General features: G+C 46.4%; 1 protein-coding gene across 7 annotated transcripts in view; it reads left to right on the forward strand.

Moving 5' to 3' along the window:
* The window catches only part of Fgd3 (FYVE, RhoGEF and PH domain containing 3), a 62,224-nt gene that overhangs the window by 22,632 nt on the left and 24,519 nt on the right, over positions 1 to 15,073 (forward strand). For 4 of the 7 annotated variants that reach the window (XM_076939052.1, XM_034511076.2, XM_076939049.1 and 1 more), the window contains exons 2-6: positions 1,010 to 1,161; positions 2,091 to 2,563; positions 9,483 to 9,572; positions 11,996 to 12,132; positions 13,955 to 14,111. In XM_076939052.1, the coding sequence (XP_076795167.1) occupies positions 2,141 to 2,563; positions 9,483 to 9,572; positions 11,996 to 12,132; positions 13,955 to 14,111 (807 nt within the window). In that variant the 5' untranslated portion in view covers positions 1,010 to 1,161; positions 2,091 to 2,140. Of the gene's footprint in view, positions 1 to 244; positions 485 to 894; positions 914 to 1,009; positions 1,162 to 2,090; positions 2,564 to 9,482; positions 9,573 to 11,995; positions 12,133 to 13,954; positions 14,112 to 15,073 lie in introns of those variants that run through there. The other 3 variants (XM_076939048.1, XM_076939050.1, XM_076939053.1) reach the window with 3 other exon arrangements.

Genomic DNA, 15,073 nt, shown 5'->3' on the forward strand with positions numbered 1-15,073 from the left:
TGCCTTGGAGCATGCTCAACACACTTCTTTCTAGTTGAATTTAACAGGTAAATGCACTTACTGTCCAGCTATTACAGATGTTTGGGCACTTAAGACTCATTGGCCTTGAGGCACGGTTATATAGTAACCTGAGTAATAAAGCTATTTCCTTTAAAAAAAAAAAAAAAAAAAAAGTGACGCTAGCCAATGAAAAATGTCTTCCTGTAGTGACTTTGGAGTCACTGAGAGAAAAACCCATCCCAAGGTAGTTTAGCCACAAGAAGGTTAGCTCACTCAGGAGCCTATGTGGTAGGAGGGGCTACGTCCTGTGGCCTATTGGCTCCCAGAGCCCAGAGGGGGACTCCACCGACTCTGTGCGTGGCCAGAGGCAAGGCAGTCAGATGTAGCTGGAGGACAGGAGTCTACACCCATGGTTCTAACTCTGCTCGGCTGAGAAGGAGGAAGTGAGGAAAGAAGCTGCGGCCCAGGGAGTAGCAGAGAGTGTGTAAGAGCCAGTACTGAATGTCCAGTGTGGGAACCGAGTGTGTTGTTGACTGTGTGTGTTTGGTGAGGCCACTGTGTGAGCATGTCACCGAGTGTGTCTCGTAGAGTGTGAATGTGTGTGAGTTACTTCGTAAATTAGCATAGCCGCTGTGTGTGAGTGTTTAAGATCCCTACTGCGTGTGAGTGTGGGGACTCTACAGTGAGTTCTGGGAGTGGCTGGGTGACTGTGTGGGCTAGGGTGGATGATGATGTGCTGAACTTCCCTAAACATCCCTGCTAATCCCCGGCTCCAGGGCACAGCTTACCTGTGGGCATCGACACTGGCACCATCCTGGCCTTCCTGGGTCGCATGGTTGGTCTTAGACAGTGGGGCATTCTGTGCCCTCCATCTGCCCTGAGGAAGCCTGTGTCCTGCCCTGGGTCGGCTGTGGTGGGTGGAGGCCTAAGACATCTTGCTTCAGCTCTTTCCTTTCCATCTGGGGCTTTGGTCTATCCCAAACACCATTTTCTTTTGTGTTTTTTCCAGCTCCTTCTAAACAACTCTACTACCAACGGTCTGGGCACGACATTTTAATAGATTGTTCTAACCTCTGTTGAGCAATTCCAAAGCCCCGGAGGAAGCAGGTACCTGTTCATCAATCCCTGACAGTCTCATTGGGCAACAGCGTTGGGCAACAGGTAAGTGTTACCAGCCCCCCCTCACCCTGTTCCTCTGAAACTGTACCTTATTGTCAAGATGATTTCAGGGACTGTCTGTCTCCCTCTAGTCCAGGCTCACCTTTGACCCTCCTCAGAGCTGTTAATGAATTCCTTGAGCTCTAAGAATTGACTCTTGACTCTGTCTCTTTGTGTGGTGTGCAAGTGTCATGTGAACTACCTGTAGTGATCAGGACATTGGCTTCATCCCCTGGGAACATCGGGGTTTAAAGAGCTGTGGGGACACAAAAGTGTGTTGTAAATGAGAGCCGCCACCCTTCAGCTAGCTGTTTCACTGTTCATCCATTTATTTTTAAATGTGTTTAATGGCTTATAGCCTCACATTCCAGGAACCTCACACACTATCCCACAGGGCTACTTCTGTGTGTATGGAGGTGGGGTGGACCCAAACATACGTGTGCGCATATGTGTGTGTATATGTGGGGGGGGGCACAGAGATTGTGTCTGTGTCCCCCTCTATTTTATATTTTTGTGGCAGGGTTTCTCACTAGAACTCATTCGTTTGGCTAGACTGGCTGGCCACTGAGCTGCCAGGATCCAGCTGTCTCCACGGCCCCCACCCCTAGCACAGGGATTACAGATACAGTCACACCAAGACTGGCTTTTAACACCAGTGCTGTGTATCTAAACTCAGGGCCTCATCCCCCGCACAGGAGTCCCCACTGACTCCCCAGCCCCAGGATTACATTTTTATGTGAGTAAAAAAACCCTTACTCCTTAGGTAAAACATTCTCTTTGCCATTCCCTCAAAAGCTATCTTGATAGGACCCAACTGGGGGTTGTGAAGTGGTATTTCCCACACAGCCCCAGCCTGCCTGGTCTGATTGAGGCTGACTCTCTGAGGGTTACTTTCAACAACTGTACTGAGTTGAGCTTCTTTTCCCCAACAGGAAGCCCTTGGCCAGCCTCCTAGCAGAGCCCAGAGAGTTTGTCTGTGAAGATGGACTTGAATAGAAGCCCTTCGACTCCCCAAGAAGAAGCTATTTCTCCTCTTGGGGTACTTGGTGCTGGTCCCAGAAGCTCTCCACTAGGGAAGCTTCAAGCACTTCCCATTGGGCCAGGTGCCCACCGAGGGGCTCATGGCAGCTCAGCCTCAGCAGGGGACAGCTCCTTAGGGAAGCCAAGTGGTGCCATGAAGATCCCCAACAGAGACAGTGGAATTGATAGCCCATCCTCCAGTGTGGCCATCGAGAACTTTCCCTGTGAAGAGGGCTCCCCAAGCCCTGCCGTCCTGGGGTTACACCCTGAAACAGCTGTGGACAGCCAGGACAACCTCCAGGAGGAGGAAGATAGTGGCGTGGGTGAGGAGCCTGACCCCAAGATCACCCCGTCTAGGCCTGAGGAGGATGTCAGCTTGACTCAGGTAGGCCTTCCTTCCTCTTCATTCAACTGGGGGTACATGGGCAGTGCCACAGATCTGTGGTGTGTAACACCCACACCCTGTGCTCAGGAAGTGTACCCTCACACTCATTCCACACAAGGGGACTCCTGGGATGGAATCTACCAGAAAAGGCTGGGAGGGGCACCCTGATTCCTTGAGTGTACTCATCCATGATGCTTGGATGTGGTTTCTTCCTCACTGGGGTGTGTGTGTGTGTGTGTGTGTGTGTGTGTGTGTGAGAGAGAGAGAGAGAGAGAGAGAGAGAGAGAGAGAGAGAGAGAGAGAGAGAGAGTATGTGTGTGCATGTGTGTATGTGTGTGAGTGAGAGAGAGGGAAAGAAAGACAGAGAGTATGAGTATGTGTATGTGTGTGAGAGAGGGACAGACAGAGACAGAGACAGAGAGAGACAGAGAGTATGAGTATGTGTATGTGTGTGTGAGAGAGAGACATAGAGACAGAGAGTATGTGTGTGTGTATGTGTGAGAGAGACAGAGAGAGAGACAGAGAGTATGTGTGTGTGTATGTGTGTGAGAGAGGGAGAGAGAGAGAGGGAGAGAGAGAGACACACAGAGAGAGACAGAGAGTATGAGTATGTGTATGTGTGTGTGAGAGAGAGGCATAGAGACAGAGTGTGTGTGTGTGTGTGTGTGTGAGAGAGAGAGAGAGAGAGAGAGAGAGAGAGAGAGAGAGAGAGAGAGAGAATTATTCATTCTCCTTTAAAAGGTTGGTCGAATTTACCATTAAAGCCATGTCTGTCCCTTATCCTTTGTGGGGAAGTTTGGAATTACTGATTCAGTGTCCTTATTCATTGCTTCTTTCCCAGATTCTTGTATTTCTTATGATTCAGGAGTCTTTATAGCCATATACTCCCGAGGACTCCTTTTTTTTTCTAGGTTGTACAACGTGTTAGCACACAATTGCTCACTCTCTTGTAGCCTTATTTTCACATCACAAGTTGTACTGACACCCCCCTCTTCCGATTCTGACTTTAGGAACTGGTCTCTTCTCTTTCTCTAAGGCCCCCTAGATGAAGTTTGTGAGATTTCTGGAACTTTTCAGAAAGCCAACTTTGGCTAGGGTATTCTTTTGAAATTGTTTTTCCATTCTTTGTCTTTTATCTCAGCTCTGATCTTACTTCCTTCCTTCGTGTGGCCTAGCCTTGGGCTTAGCCTACAATTGCTCTGCTAGTTTCTCAATATGTACAGTTAGCTTGTTCTAAGATTTTGTTTCTCTCTTTGTTTTTCTGGTGCTGGAGATGGAACCCAGGGCCTTGTGCGTGGTGGATAACCACTGAGCAACAGTCTCAGCAGGTTTTTTAAATTTGGCTTTTTACGTGTCTGTGTGTGTGCATGTTTACATGTGTGGGGGCATACACACTCGTGCAGGTGTAAGGACAGGTGTGAGGAAGGACAGGTGTGAGTGTACACGTGGAGGCCCTAACGCTGGGCAACTTCCTGGACCACTCTCCACTTTGCCACTCGATCCCTCCTTGAACTTACAGTGCTTCTGTTTGGCCAGTGTGCCCAACCAGTGTGCCCTGAGACCTTGTCTCTGTCTGCTTCCTGAATACATTTTAAATAATTTCAGCTTTCTCGAATTTGTTAAGACTAGTTTATACAGCACAGGGTCTGTCCTGAGCAGTGTTCATCCTATGTTACAACTGTTGCTGGGTGAAGTGTTCTGTAAGGCAACATGGCCCGGCTTTTCTTAACTGATCTTCTGTCTAGATGGTCTGACCATTGCAGAGAGCTGGATACTGAGGCTTCTAGCTATGAACTTGTTGCCAGTTCGTTCTCCATCCAGTAGTCACCATCTACGTCACTTATTGTCATATTTTCTTGGTGATTTTTTAAAATTATAACACTCTTTGTAATTATTTTTAATTTTTAAAAACATGATTTTTCACTTAGTGTGTGGAGGGGGTGGGGCACTCAGAGGACAACTTTGTGGAGGCTTCTTCCCCTTCCACCACATAAGACTCAGGGATTGAACTCAGATCATCAGGTTTAGTGACAAACACCCTATTTTGTTTGCTATAAATAAGGCATTTGGGGGGAGGTGTTGTTATCCGAATGGACTGTCTTCTGTCTTTCCCCATCTTTATCTGGTGCATCCTTATATGCACAGATACAAAGTGAATCTCTTGTGACTAACATATTTAGGAAAGGGAAGGCATGATAGTTAGTGTACTCCTACAATCCTAGAATTAGAAGCTTAAGTTCACCCTCAGCTACCCAGGGAGTTTGAGGCCTCTGAGTTACAGGAGAGAGAGAGAGAGAGAGAGAGAGAGAGAGAGAGAGAGAGAGAGAGAGAGAGAGACTGACTCACCTTATACCTCAGGCTGACCGGAACTTGCCTCATACTGGATATCTCAGCTCAGTCCTCTCGTTGGGATTACAGGCAAAAGCCACCACACCCGGCTTCAGCAGCCTTCTTTGGTTCATTTGATCTCTCTCTCTCTCTCTCTCTGTCTCTCTCTGTCTCTCTCTGTCTCTCTGTCTCTCTCTCTCTGTCTCTCTCTCTCTGTCTCTCTCTGTCTGTCTCTCTCTCTCTCTCTCTCTCTCTCTCTCTCTCTCTCTCTCTCTGTGTGTGTGTGTGTGTGTGTGTGTGTGTGTGTGTATATGTATTTGTCCTGAGGAGTTTAACATGATTACATGTAGAGTCATTACTGAAGGGAGAGAACGGGAAGGCCACTTGTAAGGTTGCTGTCTGTCGCTTTCCCGCTTTCTTCTCCCCCTCCCCATCTTTCTCTGCATTTGTCTCACTGATTTTTGTAGTGACAGAGGTTGATTCTTTCCACTTTTTCCCTTCGTGCACACACATATTCATAGATGCTTTACGTGCAGTCACCGTTGTTGTAGCTAAAACATTTTAAAGCTACATTTGATCTGCGGCTGGCAAAGCACTGGTCTTCCTCATTCCCTCCACTTTGTGCTACTGATGTCTCAGATCCACCTGTGCGTTATGGACCATCGAAGATAGATTTAAACTTCTCTTATTATTATTTCTGAGATTGGGTAACCCAGGATGACCCCAAATGAATACTTCTCCTGCCTTAGGCTCTTAAGTGGTAGGATTCCAGGCATGTGTTACCACATCCACACCCATTTATGTGGTGCTGGAACTGAACCCAGAGATTCCTGCACTCCAGGCAAGGACTCTACCAACACAACCACACTGGAAGCCACAGCCTGTCATTTCTACTTGAAGGACACCTTTTACCTTTCTTCCTCCCTGTCCCCCACCCAAAGATGTGTTTACTTATCATGTTGGGGAGAAAAGGGTTTACTCAGCTTACACTTCCACATTGCTGTTCATCACCAAAGGAAGTCAGGACAGGAACCCAAACATGGAAGAACTTGGAGGCGGGAGCTGATGCAGAGGCCATGGAGGGATGCTGTTTACTGGCTTGCTTCCCCTGGCTTGCTCAGCCTGCTTTCTTATAGAACCCAGGACTACAAGCCCAGGGATGGCACCACCCACAGTGGGCCCTCCTCCCTTGATCACTAATTGAGAAAATGCCTTATAGCTGGATCTAATGGAGGTGTTTCCTCAAGGGAGGCTCCTTTCTCTGTGATAACTCCAGCTTGGGTCAAGTCTACACACAAAACCAGCCAGTACATTTGGGGTCTATTCCTGAACCTGGAGCCCATATTTTCTCCATCGGGCTTAAAGTCAGCAAGCTCAGCGATCCTCCTGTCTCTATCCCCTTTGGATCTGTTACAGGTGTGGACAAGACACCCGGCTTTGACCATTTTCGCTGGTGTCTGAACTCAGTCTTCATGGGAGCACAAGAAGAACTCTTAACCAATGAACCATCTCTCTAGGCCCAGGACTCATTTTACCATTTTTTTTTTCTTAAAGTATGGGTTTAGTAATTATAAACTCCCTCAGCCTTTGCTTTTTAAAAAAGTTTTAAGAAAATTCCTGAAAGTTCTATATTATTTTATGTGTATGGGTGTTTTGCTCGCAATGTATGTATGGGCACCAACCACATGCATGCCTGGGGCCTAGAGAGGTCAAAAGACAGTGTTACAAACGGTTGTGAGCCACCGTGTGGGGGCTGGGAATCTGCAAGAGGAGCAAGTATTCCTAACTGCTGAGCCATCTGCCCCGTCTTTTTCTAGAAAAGTCTTAATTTCTCTGTATTTGAAGGACAGTTTCACCTGATACTATAGCCTCAGCCAACAATGTTCTCTCTTAGCATGCTTAATATCAGTCTGTTCCCTCTGCCCTTCAAATATCCCTTGAGGAATCGTCTGGAAATTCCTTGGAAGCCCTTGGAAGTGAGACAGGCTGCTTCTTTTATATTGTTCTCTTTCTTTTAATATTGCCTGTACTTTTAGATATTTTTATCATGGGGTGCCTTGGTGTACCCCTTCCTTTGCTGTTGTCACAGGGTCTCTCTGTGTAGCCCAGGCTGGCCTCTGCCTCACCACTTTCCCGCCTCAGCCCCGTGAACACCAGGTCTATAAGCATGAACTAGGTGGCTGGTTCCTTATTCTACTCGGAGTTTCTTGAACTTGTGTGGTCATTTCTTTCCTGAGATTGAGGAAGTCTTCAGTTATCATTTCTGCAAATGCTTTCTGTCTTTTACCCTTCGTGACTCCCGTGTGGAGATCTTGGCCTACCCGAAGGTGTCCTGAAAGTCCTTTAGAATCTCAACACTTTTCTTCATTCTTTCTTGCTTTTCTCCACTGACTCTGATTTTAAGTGACTTCTTTGGGAGCTAGAGAGATGGCTTGTGGGTTAGGAGCACTGGTTGCTCTTGCAAAGGGCCTGGAGTTCCCATTACCCACAACCATCTGGAATTTCCAGGGGTATGACACCTTCTTTCTGGCCTCTTTAGGTATCAGGCACACACCTGGTACACATGTATACATGCAGGTTAAACTTTTATGTACATAAAATAACAATGATTAAATCTCAATAAAAGGCAGGGTGTGGCGCTGGAGAGATGGCTCAGCAGTTAAGAGCACTGACTGTTCTTCCAGGGGACCCTGTTTCATTCCCAGCCCCAACACAGCAGCTCACAAGCTTACTCCAGTCCTGGGGATCTAATGCCCTCTTCTGGCCGCCATGGGCACTGCATAAGGTGCACAGACAGAAACAGGCAAAACACCTATCCACAGAAAATAATAAAAAAGAGAAGAAAGATCACAGCAACTTCACTGGTCTGAATGACTTCTCTGCAAGTTTGCTGTTTCTTTCGACCCTCTGTATGAGTTCCGCAGGCTATTCAACTTCAGAATGTCCACTTCGTTCTTCTTAATGGTTTTGTTTTCATCCCTGTTGGTGGTGCTCCTTGTTCCTACTCCAGTTCTTGATTTTTTTTTGAGCTCCTCTATGTGTATGCATAAGTACACATGCATGTATGTGTTGTGGTGTGTAGAGGCCAGAGTACAACCTAATGTCATCCCTCGGATACTATCTCTTGGGGTTGTTTTGTTTTTGAGAGTGTTTCTCAGTGGGATCTGGGTAGGCTGGCCAGAGAGCATCAAGGATCTACCTGTCTCTATCTCCCCAGTCCTTGAATTACAAAAGCATGCCACCATGCCTGGCTGTTTCTTAAGTGCTGAGGACTGAACTCAGGATCTTGTGCTCATGTAGCAAGGACTTTACTGACTGAGTCAACCCCCTTGAGCCTCGGATCTGCGTTTCTTTTCTTTCTTCCTTCCTTCCTTCCTTTCTTTATTTTTTATTTTTAAGATTTATTTATTTAAAAAAAATAAGTAAGGCTTCAGACATGAAAATGACTTTGGGCTAGGACAGGGAAGTTGGCTCAGATATTTTGGTCATCCTGATAAGTTCTTAGAAACAGCCATCATGGGAGTGTTCACGTAATTGTGTTTAATGCCTTGTTTGTTTTTTGACTATTTGTGTTTATTGTCTTGCTTGTTCCTTGACTATTTGCATCTATTGTATTGCTAGACCGGCAACCTAGAACTGACCTTAATACATGCATGTAATTAAAATGATGTAAAAGCAAAAAGGAAGAAGGGGGATGGGATGGGGGTTCAAGGAAGGGGAAATGGGGAAAGGGGATGACATCTGAAATGTAAATGAATAAAATATCTAATGAAAAATTTTTTAAAAGATTTATTTATTTTTATGTCTGAGTACTGCATCTGCACATACACCTGCAAGGCAGAAGAGGGCATAAGATCACGTTATAGATGGTTGTGAGCCACCATGTGATTGCTGAGAATTCAACTCACAACCTCTGGAAGACCAGCCAGTGTCCTTAACTGCTGAGCCATCTCTTCAGTCCCCAAATCTGTTTCTTTAGGGTCAAGTTTGGGGTTTGTTTTCTTCCTCTGATTGGGCCATATTCTCCTGCTTCTATGTATGGTTTCTAAGTCTTGTTTCTTACTTTTAGTTTTGGCATTGGAAGAAACCATCTCTCCAGATTGTGTGCTAGCTTTAGGGAGAGGAAGCCTTTACCCTTCAGCATGGTTGGGAATCTCAGAGCATCTTGCCTGTGGAACTGGAACTGTAAGGTGCTGCTGGCTTTCGATTTCAGTGGCTCTCACACTCTGGTTCTGGGTTTTTCTGCTCTCTACTCATGGAAGAGTTCACAGTCCCAAATCCACTGTGTAGGGTTGTGCATGGTAGGAAAATTTTCTTCCATTGAGCTGAACCTCAGCTGTGCAGTGGATTCTGACGTGGTTACTATGGCTGCTCATTAGTTAGAGGTCCAGAAACCAAAGAGTCCCATCTGGACAGAGACAGGTCTGCTTTTTATAGATTTGTCCTTGGAAATAGCATCTAAGAGAACCAAGTACCACATCTGAAAACCAGGAGCCTCCTTCTGCTCTCCAACCCCTGAGCTTCCTGGTGTACTGTGGGTAACCTTGTTTGGTGCACCTCCCCAGTTAAGTGGCTTCCCTTCTCTCTTCAGGGCTCTGACCCACAGAAGCTGCTCCATATTGCCCAGGAGCTCCTGCACACGGAGGAAGCCTACGTGAAGCGGCTGCACCTGCTGGACCAGGTAACCCAGAGGGCTGGAGATCCCCTTCTCTCCACACCCAGAATTCAAACCACCCATCCCTGCACACTGTTTGGATATTGTGCTTGGAGCAGGAATGACAAATACCAAAATTCTGATGAAGTGAATTCTTGCCTGAAAGCACATTGTTCTCAGTGCTCACGGCTCTGGGGCAAAAGCTCCATATGTTCAGTCTGGGGGACATCTCTTCATGGAGTGTATCATTTGAACTCATGAATGGATGCTGGGGTCTGGGGAGGATGTCTCAGTCCACCAAGTGGTTGCCTTAAATACACAAGAGACTGAGTTTGATTCTTAGAACTCATGTGAACATGCTAATAACGGCAGTCAATGCTTGTAATCTCAGCATTGAGGAGGCAGAGACAGAGATACCTGAAGCTTGCTGTCCAGATAGCCCTGTCTTATCTCCTGTTTTATCTACTCTGCAAGATTAAGGTTCAGTGGAAAGACCGTGTCCAAAAAAAAAAAAAAACAAACAAAAACAAAACAAAAAAACCCAAGATGAATGAAACCTGAGGAAGGGCACCTGAAATTGTCCCCCAGCCTCCACAGTCAGGTACATACCCATGGTCATGTGCACACATAAGACATCCATGGCTGGGCCAGCGGGTGCTATGCATCCCTGCCCATGAAGAAATGGGAAGATCCTTAACATAGAAAATACACCAGGAAAACAAGGCCTGCTCAGGGAGTGGCTCCTGCCTGCACCTCACAAGCCAGAGGCGATCTCCTTCAGCTTCTCCTGAGAAGGTGATTCGAGAAGATGTCCCACCCCACCCCGCAGGCATTGCTCCTACCTCAGCCCTGATCCTCAGCTGCAAGCAAGCTTTCAGTAAGACTTAAAGCTGGAGGATTCTAGCTCTGATGTTCAGTAAGAAAAGTGGGGCTAGAGGGATGACTCAGTAGATTAGAGGGTATCCTAGGATTCCCGTTGCTGTGCCGGAACATCATGACCAAAAGCAAGTTGGGAAAGAAACGGTTTATGTGGCTTATATTTCCATATCATAGTCCATCACTGAAAGAAGCCAGGACTGGAACTCATATAGGGCAGGAACCTGGAGGCAGAAGCGGATGCAGAGGCCATGGAGAGGTGCTGCTTACTGGCTTGCTCCCGATGGTTCACTTAACCTGCTTTCTTAGAGCATCCTGGACCATCAGCCCAGGGATGACATCATTCACCATGGGCTGGATGCTCGCCCATCAATCACTAATTAAGAAAATGCCCTACAGCAGATGGCTGAGAAAATGGTTCTTATGGAGACATTTTCTCAACTGAGGTTCCCTCCTTTCAGATGACACTGAAACTTGTCATCGCAGACATCACAGAGTATTTTCTGTGTAAGCCTGAAGACTTGTGTTTGAATCCCAGGACCCATGTAAAAAGTGCACACTTGGGGGCTGGAGCAGTGGCTCAGCTGTTGAAGGCACTGGCTGCTCTTCAGAGGATCTGTCTGGGTTTGGTCTCTAGTGCTGACATAGGGCTTCACAATCATCTGTCACCACAGTTCCAGAGGCGCTGATGCACAAGGCACACACACTGGGACACAGATATAACTCAGACAAAGCACTCATAAGCATAAAGTAAACAGAGACAAATCATTTAAAAGCGCACACCTGTAACCCCAGCACCGCGGAGATGCAAAGACAGAAGGGCTGCTGGGATTTGCTGGTTGCTAACTTAGCTCTAGACCCTGCCTCAAGAGAATGTGGTGGGAAGTGACAGACAGACACACACACACACACACACACACACAGGTGTGTACACACACAAATGCCACACACTCACACACATACACTAACACCACACACACAAACATCACACCTACAAACATCACACTCACATACACACCACACACTTTCCTACACACACACACGCATACAACCACATACAGTCTCCTACACACACACAGATATATGTACCACACACACACTACACACACATACACGTGTATGCATTACATACACATACATCATATCCACTCACACACACACACCACACACACACACATGCCACATACTCTGCTATACACACATACACCACACACACACCACACACACACTCTCCTACACACATATAAAACACACACATGCATAAACTACACACAAATATACACAGGTGTGTGCACCACACACATACAACACACACACACTCTCCTATACACATACAACACAAACACACAGGTGTATGCATTACATATATATACCACATCCACTCACACACACCACACATACACACACACATATACTACACAGACACACAAACACACACCACACCACACACACTCACATGCCCTAAAGTAAATAAAAATTTTAAATTGGAAAGGAGAGGAGCCCAAGAACCCACTTACGTGGCAGGTGTCTGAGTCGCTCATACTCAGTGGCCATGTGGGCTTCTCTGTGCTCAGGTTTTCTGTACCAAGCTGACAGAAGCAGGGATCCCTCCGGAAGTCACCACCGGCATCTTCTCTAACATCTCTTCCATCTACCGCTTCCATGGCCAGTTCCTCCTGCCTGAGCTGCAGAAGAGGATCACAGAGGAGTGGTAAGCGTGGTCCATGGCCTCCCACAGAGCCCCTAAACCTGGAGTTCATCTGCCTGGAAGCCTGGCAGGTTCTTGGGGGTGGGGTCTGTCTCATGGAGGATTGGGTGCCTCCCTTCCCTTCCAGGCAACCCAGCCCCACCTCTTCCTGGGTGGTGACCATGATTGGTGTCTCTTTGATGTCTCTTAAGTTCATGGATCTAGATGAGATTTGACATCTGGAGGGAAAACAATAACGGTTTCATTTCCCCTCTCTGTCTGTGTCTACCTTAGCTTTTAAAAACCACTCCCCAGGAGTGGTTCCAGGTCCTCTGTTTTCTGTGATCTGCAGCTTTTGTCTATTTTTAGCAATGATGATGGAGAGGCCCACCAGTTTTTACCATGCACCCCTGCATTTTGGGAAACTTGAAGTTTGCCCACCTTCCTTTGCAGAGCTTGCATGCCACACATGTCTCCTGACTTTGGCTACAGTAGCTGGGGTCTTGTTGTCTTTGTCTCAGTGTGTGGCTGCGTCACTTTGTGAATCTTCAGAAGCTGCAGAGCAGGTTGCTCTTTGTCCTCAAGGTGGTTAGAGCTGGGTGTGGACGTCTGGTGACAAAGTCCATGTCTGGGAGCACAGACCTTCTCCTTCCATGCCCTGGAGACTTTACTTTAAGCCCACACAGGATCGACACAGTCCTGTAATGATGACACACAGCCTCTTGTCTTGTACCTCCAATTGTTCAAATTATAAAACCAAACCCTGTGCACAGCTTCATAGGAGTATCAAGTGGTGGCTTTGTGTCTGTGCCTTTTTTTTCCCATTTTTTCCTTTTTTTTTTCATTTTGGTAATTACTAAGGATAGCTCTCCAAAAGAGAGTTCTAAGATCAGAAATTACAACATTGATCTTTCCTGTGGAGGTGTGAACTACATCTATTCTCCAAGATAGGGCACCAGTTACAGACCAAAAAATAAAAATAGACAGATAGATAGATAGATAGATAGATAGATAGATAGATAGATAGATAAAAAGAGGGGAAGAAGGAAGGAAGGAAAGAAAGAAAGAAGGAAGGAAGGAAGGAAGGAAGGAAGAGAGGGAGGGAGGGAAGGAAGGAAGGAAATGATTCCACCCAATCTCAGTTTAGCTGAAGCAGTGAGTTTATTGGGGTTACTGAAGCACTGGGTTTACTGGGGTGACTTAAAGGTGGCCACAGCAGGGAAAGACTCATGAAAGCTGCATTCCTGGAGTTCCCTCACAGTTTGAGGGCAATCTGGTGGAGTGAAAAGTCTCTCCTATGCAATTGTGAGTGCTTATGTGACCTTGGAAGAGGCCTTGTGAATCTTGTAAGTTTCAGGAACTTCCTGAAGTTTTGGTCACTTCCTGAGCCTGGTAGGTTTTACTTCCCGAGTCTTAAGGAGCCTCTTTTCTGGAGGGGATGTTTTAATGTGGAGGAAATAATGCACACTCATGATTACGATGTTCGCTTCCTAGAGTTTATTTGTTCACTCAGTGTACTCAGAAGTTTTCATCACTGGGCCTGCCAAGTTTTCTTCTCTCCCTGGCTTTGGCGGCAGTGTGTAGCCCCACATGTCACTGGCCATCTTTGATAACTATGGCTGCCCTTCCAGGACAGCACTATTGCTAAGTCCTTCTCTGTGGGCACTGGTCCTCAGCCTGTGCTGTCGAGGTGTTTAGAGATATCCTCTTTTAATGTCCGGTAACATGCTATGTTCTATGGTGAATGTGCTCAGAGAGGGTGACCAATGTGCTTAGCATCATAGCACAAGGCATCAGCACCATGCCACCTAGAGTGTTCATCCGGTGACTGTGCTTCTTCACACAGGGATACAAACCCTCGCCTCGGAGATATCCTGCAGAAACTGGCTCCATTCCTAAAGATGTATGGCGAGTATGTCAAGAACTTTGACAGAGCAATGGGGCTGGTGAGCACATGGACCCAGCGTTCCCCACAGTTTAAGGATGTCATCCATGCCATCCAGGTAGTGTGACATACACACTTTAAAAAAAAAAAAAAACTTAAAAAAAATTTTTTTTAAGCATAGTGTCTTAGTTTGGTTTTTATTGCTGTGAAGAGACACCATGACCAAGGCAACTCTTATTAAAAAAAAACATTTAATTAGGGCTGGCTCACAGTTTCAGAGGTTCAGTCCATTATTGTCAAGGCAGGAAGCATGGCAGCATCCAGGCAAGCATGGTGTTAGAAAAGAAGCTGAAAGTTCTACATCTTGACCCCAAAGCATCCAGAAGAGGACTGTTTCTCTCCCATACTGGGCAGATCTTGAGTGTAGGAGGAGACATCCAAAGCCCACGCCCACAGTGACACACTTCCTCCAACAAGGCTCCGCCTCCTCCAATAGGGACACACCCCTCTTTTCTTGTTATTATTATTTCTTTTAATTTTTGACATTTTTTTACTATCTATCTAACTATCTATCTAATGTATGTAAGTGCATAGTAGCTGTCTTTATACATTCCAGAAGAGGGCATCGGATCCCATTACAGATGGTTGTGAGCCACCACGTGGTTGCTGGGAGTCAAACTCAGGACCTCTGGAAGAGCAGTCAGTGCTCTTAACCACTGAGCCATCTCTTCAGCCCCAAGGCCACACCTCTTAATAGTAGCCCTTTCCATAGACCAAACATTCAAACCACTACAGACAGGGTCTTAAGCTGGGCACATGCCTTTAATCTCTATACTCAGGAGACAGAGGCAAGCAAACTTTGTGAGTTTGAGGCCAGACCAGTTTACACAGCAAGTTCCAGGCCAGACAGCACTATATAGTAAGACCATGTCCAAACAAAACAAACAACAAACCCAAAAAAACCCACCACCTTTACAATAATCATAACACAAGGTCTCTAGAGCTGGCTGGCTTTGAACTTTCTGTGTGGCCAAAGATGACCTTGAGCTTCCAATTATCCTGCCTCCATCTCGTGAGAAC

Source organism: Arvicanthis niloticus, chromosome 8 (assembly GCF_011762505.2).
Source record: "Arvicanthis niloticus isolate mArvNil1 chromosome 8, mArvNil1.pat.X, whole genome shotgun sequence".
NCBI classification, from domain to species: domain Eukaryota; kingdom Metazoa; phylum Chordata; class Mammalia; order Rodentia; family Muridae; genus Arvicanthis; species Arvicanthis niloticus.